Source organism: Chelonoidis abingdonii, chromosome 19 (genome assembly GCF_003597395.2).
Source record: "Chelonoidis abingdonii isolate Lonesome George chromosome 19, CheloAbing_2.0, whole genome shotgun sequence".
Taxonomy (NCBI): domain Eukaryota; kingdom Metazoa; phylum Chordata; order Testudines; family Testudinidae; genus Chelonoidis; species Chelonoidis abingdonii.
The window spans coordinates 25505070-25515738 of record NC_133787.1 but is presented as its reverse complement, the minus strand read 5'-3'; the positions used below and the strand labels follow the sequence as shown (position 1 = coordinate 25515738).

Below are 10669 nucleotides of genomic sequence, written 5' to 3'. Positions count from 1 at the left end.
TCTGCCAACTACAGAAAACTCTGTAGCCTCCCAGTCTCCCTCTGCTTCCCACAGAGGCCACATTGCAAGGCTGACAAAACACTAGATCAGCTTCCTATTTATTTATTTAGCAAAGGACTGACCTTTCTCACCTTGGAGCTTCAAATATCATTTTCAGTTCAGCTGAAGTATTTTTTTTTAAATGTATGATTACAAACATGATTTTTTTTATAATGTGCATTGCTAGTTTTGAATACTTTTAAGATCAGAGTCTACTTGACTACTTTATAAATGGACTTTTTTCTGAGACCGTATATAAAATATTTTATAAACCTCCCATTGCAATGTATCAGTAGATCTGCTTCATTATAGTATCACAGACAAGAGAGCCAAGCTGAGTAAGTCACCAAGTTCTGGTGCAGTAGAGAACTTTTGTGAAGCCTGTAAGTTTGATATAGGGTAGAAGACAAAAATATTCTCTCTCCTCCATCAGCTAAGGCTATCCAACCCAAATAATATATTCCCAAATACAGGCCTATTTTGTACAGCAATAAGGAAACACTTGGCTTATAATATTCAGAAATGTACCTACAAAAATGAGGTCTGGGGAATGCTTTTCAAAGTGGATGAGAACATTCCAGACACTCTATGACCAATTTCAGGCGATTGTATGAGCTGTGTGACTCAATCATTCTGCTGTAACACCAAAGGAAAAATCCAAAATTCTTTCTGGCTGCTAATTAAGCCCTTTTTTAAAAATGTAGGTTTTTAAAATCCTAGGGATAGATTGTCAGCTGGTGTAAACTATCACAGCTTCATTGAAATCATGACAGTTTACAGCAGCTGAGGATCTGACCTTTATATTTCCAAAAATACCAGCGTGTTTATCATTCATTGGTAACACCTTGATGAACTTAACAACACTTAGAATGGTCATCATTTCTGATCCCCTAGTGTGCCACCTATGTGTTCATTCCATCTCCCTCCCCCCCCAATAGCTCACATATGTTAATAATTTTAATGTGTGGGGTGGGAAACAATTAATGGCAGGAATCGGGCACCGAAAAAACCAAACTATTGGTCCACTCTACCCCACCTCAAACAGACGTTAGGGATTTCACAGTCCCACACTAGACAGAGATCAGGTTTCAACTCAAGTACTTTTCCCCATCCATTCTGCTGAGATGCCATGATCACTCAGAGGTTGCTTGAGCTTTCAGGGCACCCCTGTCCCCTGTACAATCAAAAGGCCTACATGAACATAAGAACAGCCATACTGGGTCAGAACAATGGTCTATCTAGCCCAGTATCTTGTCTTTCGACAGTGGCCACTGCCAGGTGTTCCAGAGGAATGAACAGAACAGGTAATCAAATGATCCATCCCATCATCCATTCCCAGCTTCTGGCAAACAAAGGCTATAGACACTTCAGAGCATGGTTTTGCATCCCTGTCCATCCTGGCTAATAGCCATTAATGGCCTTATCCTTCATGAACTTATTAGTTCTTTTTTGAACCCTGTTATAGTCTTGGCTTTCACAATATCCTCTGGCAAAGAGTATGCATTGTGTGAACAAATACTTCCTTTTAAACCTGTTTATTAATTTAATTTGGTGGCCCCCTAGTTCTTGTGTTTACTCCTTCTCATAAAACTTCCTTATTTAACTTTCTCTAAACCAGTCATGATTTTATAGACCTCTCTAATATCCCCCCCTTAGTCGTCTCTTTTTTCTAGCCAAAAAATCCCACTCTTATTAATCTAGGGTGACCAGACAGCAAATGTGAAAAATTGGGTCAGGGGTAATAGAAGCCTATATAAGAAAAAAGACCCAAAAATCGGGACTGTCCCTATGAAATCAGGACTTCTGGTCACCCTATATTAATCTCCACTCACACCCCTAATCATTTTTGTTGCCTTTTTCTGTATCTGCTCAGGCAACGTCACCTTCCCAGATCCAGTGTGTGTGTGTGGGGGGGGGGCAGACAGGGGGAGCAGCACACCGGGTAGCAGGCCCTAGAGCCAGGTACACTGGCCCCACTGCTCAGGTAACAGGCTGAAGGGCAGAATGACCCCTTTGCCCCTTCCCAAAGTTACTGCTTGTCTCTGGGCTTGTCCTAGCTGGCACCAGGCTCCAAGGGTATGGGTACACTGCAGTATGACACCCACGGGTGGCCCGTGTCAGCTGATCCGGGCTCATGGGGCTGGGGCTAAGGGGCTGTTTCACTGCCGTATAGACTTTTGCAGCGAGCTCTGTCACCCTCCCACCTCGCAGGGTCCTAGAGCTCAGCGCTGCAGGAGGAGCCTGCACAGCTACACACCCCAACGAAACAGCCCTCAGCCCAGGCCAGCCGCGGACGTCCAACTGCCCTCAGCCCAGGCCAGCCGCGGACGTCCAAGTGTAAACAGAGGCCAGCCACCCATTAGCAGCTCTGCTCTGCCGGCACGGCCACCAGCGCCCACAAACTGCAGGGTGTTGCCTGTTTCCCGCCCAGCCAGCAGAACCAGCCTGTGTGAAGGTGCCGGGTCCTGGCGCTGAGCGCGGCACCGGGGAGCACGCTGCTCACCCCGCGTCGGGCTATGAGCGTCACCGGCTGCTTCTCGGAGCCGATGCTTTTGCAGCTGCACGGCGCGCAGGTGCAGCGAAGCCTTGTCACAAGGCAGCTCCCTCCGCGGTTGGAGAGCTTCAGTCACCTCACGGAAGACAGGCGAAAGCAACCACTTTTCAGTCAGGGACATACCAGCCCGCGCCCTGTCCCTCCGCGGGGAGAACCCCGCGCGGCCTGCGGCGAGGCACGAGAGCTGCTGCAAGGCGCCTCAGCCCAGCGCCTGCTGGGGGCGACCCGCTCGTCTCTCTCGCCTCAGGCTGCCCTCACACCGTTACGCTGTTGTTGGAGAGCAGCGCGAGCAGCGCCCTGCCAGTGGGCTCAGCCCTGGGCCCCGCTCCAAGCTGAAATGTGGACATGGCCTATACGAACTAGCGCCGAGCTCGCCCCGCGCCAGCTTCGCACGTAACCGCCCCTGCCCCCCAGCCCCAACATTTAATACGGTCCCCACGCAGTGTGCTCCCCTCCCCAGGGAGAGCTGTCCATACAGAGGGGTTAGGCGCGCTCCCTGTTCATGCGCTTGTAGAGAGTCTCCTACAACCTTCCTTGGGAACAATGACAAGTCACTACTTGGTGGGGGCCTTCTGGTAAAGGTGATAAGGATGAAAGCTCCCCTCCAGGATCTCTCTCACCTGTTTCCATCCAAAATGCTTAATACTATCCCAGTCTTTGGCATTTTTTTTTGTTTACTGCACAAAGCTGCATCTTTGTGTCAGGCTGATGCCCATTCTCCCTCTTGTGCCATGGGGCCCAGGGTGGAGAAGATTATTTTCCTATAGCTTATTATACTCCCAATTAAAATACTATTCTAGTACTTCCTTACAGTAACCGTTTCAGGTACAAGAGTTTATTATTACTATTTTGCTTAGAACGCAGTAGTTCAACAAGTCAGCAAGGTGTAAATGACTAAATTTAACTTTTGTTACCACAGAATAGACATTCCATTGTTTAAAGACACTTGAAGAAATAATGATCAGAAAATTCTACATATTACATGAAAACAAATATCTTCTATTTTATGGTGTGATATACTTGTCTTGTCCTCAGAATAAAATAATAAAAGTACCGTTTATTTGCAATAAGATTTTAATATGGAGGAAAATACATAAGAGTTCAGTTAGTGGTACCACACCACACTAGTGATATTTTACAGAATGGAGTAAACCTGACTGCAATTACAATTTCCAACATATATACCGTAGTAGTTCTACAGCTGGAAAGTTGCTGATGTCTGTGACATTCCACTGTAAATATAGGTGTTATTAAAAATTACAAATTGTCCTGTAATTACTTTGACAACCTCTTGAGCAGCAGCACCTATTAAAGTGAAGGGAAAAAAGAATGACATTGACAGGTAATTATATTTAAAAAAAACAAGAACAGCATTATCTATTTCAGATTTCAATATAACGATTAACCTCAGTCTGTCAAACTGTTTCAACGCTTTCCTGAATCAGGGCAAAAAGTGATTTGATATTTTTTTTCAATTCAATTTTTTAAAAAGGCATATGCATATAAGTTTATGTAAATATTTTATCATGTGAACTGGTGAACTGGTGAAAAAGAAAGAAACTGATCTTTCTGAGTATCAGAGGGGTAGCCGTGTTAGTCTGGATCTGTAAAAGCAGCAGAGATTAAGGTGTTGAAATAACCATAGGAGGAGAAACCGGTTCTGTAATGGCAAGCCCATTCACAGTCTTTGTTTTAGTCGCAGAGCTGATGGTGTCAAATCTGCAGATGAACTGAAGCTCAGCAGTTTCTCTTTTGAAGTCTGTTCCTGAAGTTTTTTGCTGCAGGATGGCCCACTTAAGGTCTGCTGGTGTGGGCCAGGGAGGTTGAATGCTCGTCTCCTACAGGTTTGTATATTGCCATTCTGATATCTGATTTTGTCTTTACCTTTTCCGTAGTGACTGTCCAGGTTGGCTGATGTTACATAGCAGAGGGGCATCTTGCTGGGCAGTTATCGATGGCGGTATATTACATTGGTGGACGTTGCAGGTGAAAACTTGTGATGGTATGTGGCTGAAATCTGGTTAGGTTCCTGTGATGGTGGTCGCTGTGTTTTAGACATGTGGCAGTAGCTGGCATCAGGTTTTACAATGGATTGGTTCCTGATGGTTAGAGTTACTGTGGTACGTGTGCCGTTTGCTGGTGAGAATAACGTTGCAGGGTTGGCAGGTTTTGTCTAATTCTGTGTGCAAGAGGCCTTGCCCACCCAAGACCTGTGAAAGTGTGGATCATTCCGGATGGGTTGTAGATGCCCTGATGATGCATTGGAGGGTATTAGAGTGGCGCTGTTAGGCCTCTGAGTTAGGGGTCCCCTTGAAATGGGGTTTGGGGCGCCTGGTGTTGAGCCCTGGAAAGGTGGTTTTGTGTCCCTAGCTGTAGGGGCCCCCTGATGAGTTGGGGTCTCCGTTTTTTAGGGCCACCAATGGACATCGAGGTGGGTGTGGCCGCCTTGGTTAGGGCACCTGGAATCGGTTTGAGGCCCTAGAGGTTAGAGGGCCCTTCGAAATGGACTTTTGGGAGCCTCTAGGTTGAGGTCCCCTGGAAAATAGGCTTGAGGCCCTAGGGTTAGGAGCCCCAAGGAAAATGGGTTTGGGCCCTTAGGTGTTTAGGGCCCGCGTGAATATGGTTGTTGTGCTGGGCCCCTCGCGTAGGTCGAGTTATGGCAGCTCCCTTGGACAGATTGGGTTTTGGGGGCACTCTAGGTTCCTAGATCAGCTCTGCGCTTAGAGCCCCCTTAGAAATGAGCGGTGTTTGGGCCCCTGTGTTTAGGGCCCCTGAAATGGGATTTGGGGCCCCTAGGGTTAGTGGCCTTTCGCATCAACGGGCTTCTGGGGCCTCACTATTTAGTTAGGACCTCCCTTGACCATCAGTATACTACTGGCTTATTTGCGTCCTTTCTTAGGGTAGGCATCTCCTTGCTAAGTGGAGTTTTTGGAGTCGCCCTAGAGTATATATAGATGGCCCCTAACTAGGGGCGCCCGTGGGCCTTAGAGGATTATGAGTGTCCCTTGTGCGCAAATGGTTTGGGCCCCATCAGGCTATGGTCCCCTTGGTAAAATGCGGTTTGGGCCACTTAGTTTAGGGCCCCTGGAAAGTTGGGTGTGGCCCCTGTGGTTGTTAGGCTGTCGTATTGGAAACGAGGTGTTTGTGCCTTATGGTTAGGGGAATGGCTGTGAAAGGTGTTTTTGAGCGGCCCCTCGTGTACGGGCCCCGTGAGAAATGGGGTTATTTGCTCCACGCCTGTTCCGTTAAGAGGGATGCTCTGGAAATGGGTTTGGGGCCCCTGAGTAGGCCCATAGGAAACTGTGTGTGTTATGGGTCCTGTAGGCTTGATGGGGTCCCTGCAAATGGGGTTTTGCTCCTCGTAGAGTTAGTGGCTCCTGCAAATGAGTTTTCAGGCCCCTAGAGTCAGGGCCCCCTGGAGATGGGCTGTTTTTGGCTCCCTGAGTTATGCGCGCCACCTGAAGATGGTCAGTGTTTTGCTCGCTCTCTCTGCTTACGTGCCCCTGACATATTGGTTACGAGGGTTGGGACCTTATGTGGTTTCAGCAGGTACTCCTGAGACGAAATGGATAAAACGTTTTCTGGGGCCCCTGAGTTGGGGCCATGGAAATGGGGTTGGGCGGCCCCTTATGGAGTTAGCGGCCCCCAGTGAAATGGCGTCTTTGTTGGTCACCCTAGGATTGCGCCCACTTGAGATGTACAAAGGGTTGTTCTTTGGATCTCCTATGGCTTATGTCCCCCGGACCACTGGAAAGTTTGGTCTCTAGTTTTAAGCGCCCCCTGGAAATGTGTGTTTGAGCCCCTATGTAGACTCCCAGAAATGATGTATGGTTCTCCCTAAGGATATGAAGGAGACATTCTTGAATATGTGGGGTTGATGGCCCTTTAGATTACGGACTCTCTGGATATTGTGTTTAATGAGCCCTTATAGGTTTATCAGGGGTCCCTGAGAGTGAAGGATTTTTTGCACCTAGGTAAGGAGCCCCTGAAATATTTGGCTCAAGGGCCACCTGGGGTCGACAACCCCTCAAAAATTCAGGCGTGGCTTTTTTGCGGCGCCCCCTGTGGGTTAGGGGCCACCTGGAGATTGTACAGTTGTTTTTGCCCCTGAGGTTAGGATGCCTGAGAAAGGCGTTGAGATCTACCTTGGTTCCCATAAACGAGTTTTAGTGTTGGCCCCTGAAAATGGCGGCGATGAGGACTCTTTGGTGTATAGGGGCTGTTTCACTAGTAACTGTGTGGTTTTAGGCCACTTATGTGTAAGCCAAGTGATGCATGAAATGGAGGTTTTCTGGTCGTCCCACTGCTCGTTAGGGCCCCCTGAAAATGCAGTGTTGGGGCCCCTTAGGGTTAGTGGGTGTGCTCTTCGCTTTCTCGCTCCGCTTTTAATCCATGCGGGCCGGTGGGTGACTCCCCTAGGAAATTGTGGGTTTGTCGGACACATAGATTTAGGGCCCCTGCATCACTTGGGGTTCGGCCCTAAATACTGTTCAGGGACTTCCCTGGTTAAATCCTTTCTCCCTCAATCAAGCGTTTCACCAGTAATTGTCGTTGGGCGCCTTCGTAGCTTATGCAGCCCAGTGGAACTCTCTAGAGTATTGTGTGGTACCCCTAGATGTTCAGAGCCCCTGCAGAAAGTTAGGAGGTTATGCGTGCCGGGACGGTTAATTTGGTCCTCTATATATTATATATATTAGATTTTGAGGCTCCAACACTCTATATTGGGATCTGTGGTCTCGCGTAGATAATTTTGTAATGAGTATCTTCTTGCCCTTAGTTATATCCCTGCAGACCTATAAAGGTTTTGCGGCCCCTTTTCCAGCGTTTTGAGCTACTTGTGAAGAGTGAGGTTTTGTGTCCCTAGGTTTATTGGCCTCTTAATGGAAAATAGGACTTATGCGGGTGCACCCTTGGTATTAGGTCTCTGGAAATGAGTTTGGGGCCCTGTTAGAGCCCTGGAATGGGTTTTGGGACCGCTGGGGTTAGTGGCCCTGGAAATGCGGTTTTATGGGCCCCTGTTTAGTGGTTCCTGCAAAAGTGTTTTCGTGCCCCGTGGTTAGTGGCCTGGAAGGAATAGTGGTATTCTGGACCGCTGTTGGTAGGAGCGTGTTAGTCCTGAGGTATATGACTGGGGATTCATGGGGCCCCTGTGGCGGCGTTAATCAACCGCCTGGGAATATGTGATTCTCGTCCCCATCTGTGGTTCGTGACCGCCTGTCAAAATATGAGAGGATCGTGAGCCCCCTGTAGTGTTAGGGGGTCCCGGTAAGTGGGTTTTGGGGCCCCACAGGTTAGGACCCCTGGAAATGGGATGCACCTCTGAGGTTAGCGGTCATGTGATATGGGTGTTCGGGCCTCTGGGCCTGGAAATGGCTTGTTTGCGTCCCTAACCTAGAGCCCCTCGAAAGGAGGTTTAGGCCACTAAGTTAGGGTCCTTGATGAATTTCGGTTTTGGGCCTTCTGGTTACACGACAGCTCACCTGGAACAAGGGTGATTTCACTGGACTTCCATAGTGTTTAGTTTTCGCGTCTCTGAAACTATGTGGTATTTGTGTCCCTTTCTGAGATCTTTTATAGTGCAGGCCTCTGAATAAACATTTTCCGCGGCCCCTGGGGTGTTAGGCCCCCTGAAAATGGGGTTGGAGCCCCTAGGGCTTAGAGCCCCTGGTAAAATGCGTGGGTTTTTTTGATTGACCCTAGTGGTTAGGACTCACCTGGAAATGAGGGTGACATTCGAGGCTACCCAACTGATGGATCTATTAGACCCACCTGCGATAAATGAGGAGAGGCGGTAGACAACCGACAGTAAGGGTCCATGTCAATATAGGTGTTTTCCGGCTCTCATTTGTTAAGTGGTCGCTGGTAAGGGTCTCTCGAGGCCCCTAGGGGCTGGTTGCTCCTTTCTGACTCATAATTTGGGTCTTTCGGCCTTCTCATGTGTCTCATTAGAGGCGCTCCCTGGAGAACGCGGGTTTTGGTGGTCCACTTAACAATTGGAATGTTCTTTCTGTGTAACAAAAGTAAAATTTAGTATCTTTTACCACCTTGCTGCGTGTTGAACTACTGCGTGCTTAAGCAAAATGTTTAGAATAATAAACTCATTGTACCTGAACGGTTACTTGATAAGAAAAGGGACGGTTTGGAAAATGGGTTTTGGGGCCCCAGGGATTAGGGCGCCCCTGAAATGGGGGTTTTGACCCCTAGAGTGAGGACCTCTTGAGCGAATAATGGGTAATTTTTAGCCCCTGATTTACTAGATGGCATTCTGCGAATATAAGGTTTTTTGGGAGGCCCCTGGGGGTTATGAGGGCTTTTGAAGGGTCTTTGGCCCGCAAGTTTAGGCCCCTGCGAAATAGGGTTTTGAGTACCTCTTGGTAGTTGTGACTCCAGGATTATATGGGCTTGGGCCTTTAAATACCTTAGGAGAAGGGCCCAAAACATACCCCATTTACACTTTCGGGTTTCCCTTAGTCCCTCTAGGGTACACCACCCTAAATGCACCGCATGTTCCCGCGCGCTATCCCCTAGAGAACCCTAGGAACGGAAACCAGAAGAAGCCCCATTGTCGGCAAAGTAAACCCCTACCCCAGAGAGGTCCGCGTAACCCCATTTGCGCATCAGGGCGCTGAGTCAACTCAAGCGCAAACAGGGCGTTCTCGCCAAACTCCCCATGTCCCAGATTACCCCTAACACAGGTCCACACAAACACAACAAAAATATCACATGCGCCAATAACCTCAGGGCCACCGACACACACCTAGTGTGCCAGGCCCCTAATTCCTAGGGTCCCAAAACCCCATTTACAGGTGGCCGCTCATAACTCCTAGGAGACCCCCAAAAACTCCATTTCCATTTGGCGCCCTAGAATGGACCAACAACCAAGCCCCAAGACCCCATTTCCACGGCCCCTAAAACGCAGAGGCCCTGCCATAGAAATCCATTCCAGAAGGCCCCTTACACCCTTAGGCTCGAAAAACCCCATTTCAAGAGACCCGGTATTGACTAAAGGAGTGCCTCTCCATCATTCTAACCCTTTTTTCACCAGGCGGTCCCTACTAACCCACTGAAGAGATGGCCCGGCGTACACAAAACCCCATTTTCAAGGGTCCCCAATGCCCAGGAGCCCAACCCTCCTATTTCACGTGTCATTCCCCTACCTCAGCCAAGCCCCAAACCCGACATTCAGGCGGACCGTCCTTTACCCTAGGGGGCTCAACCGCACTTTCAAGGGGCCTTCAAACTTCAGGACCTCGAAAAACCCATTTCTAGGTGGCCTGGTAGGGTTCATCGGGCGACGCCAGAACCCTCTCCTACTCCAGATACGCCCAAACCTAGGCCCCAAACCCCCATTTTTCCAGGGTCCCTAACCGCTAGGGTCCCCATAACCTCATGCCAGGGGTAACAAACCCCAGGGCTCCGAAACCACTTCATTTCCAAGGTACTCCTTAACCCACATTTTCAGGGCCCCAAAACCTCGGGCCACAAACCCATTTCCTAGGCTAGATGTGAAAAACAAGGGAGGAGAACCGTTCTTATGCAAGCCATTCACAGTCTTTTTTAGTCGCAGAGCTGATGGCATCGTCAAATCTGCAGATGAACTGAGAGCTCGCAGCCAGTTTCTCTCCTGAAGTCTGGTCCTAGAAGTTTTTTTGCTGCCAGGATGGCCAGCTTGAAGGTCTGCTATAGGTGTGGCCAGGGAGTTGAGATGCTCCTCCACAGGTTTTGTAATTGCCATTCGCTGATATCTGATTTGTGTCTTTACCTTTTCGCTAGTGACGTCCGGTTGGCTGATGTTACATAGAAGGGGCATTGTGGCATTATGATGCCGTATATTACATTGGTGACGTTGCAGGTGAAGAACTTGATGGTGTCTATCTGTTATCCTGTCCCGTGGCTGTACATGCAAGCGATAGTGGTCTAACAGGGGCAGGTTTACATTCCCCAAGAGGCACCCAAGAAGCAAGAGGCGTACAACAAATAGGAAATGCCTGTTAGATATGTGGGCAGAGCTGTCACTCCGATCGATTAGATTACATCAGCACTGGTTTCCTGCAGAAGTAAGATTCAACTGTAGAG

At 48.7% G+C, this 10669-nt stretch overlaps 1 protein-coding gene across 1 annotated transcript in view; it reads right to left on the bottom strand.

The window, feature by feature from the left end:
- Positions 1–3649: 3649 nt before the first annotated feature.
- Positions 3650–10669, bottom strand: part of NAE1 (NEDD8 activating enzyme E1 subunit 1) — a 34171-nt gene continuing 27151 nt past the window's right edge. The window contains 1 exon segment of the mRNA XM_032803778.2: positions 3650–3898. Coding sequence (XP_032659669.1) covers positions 3789–3898 — 110 coding nt within the window. The 3' untranslated portion in view covers positions 3650–3788.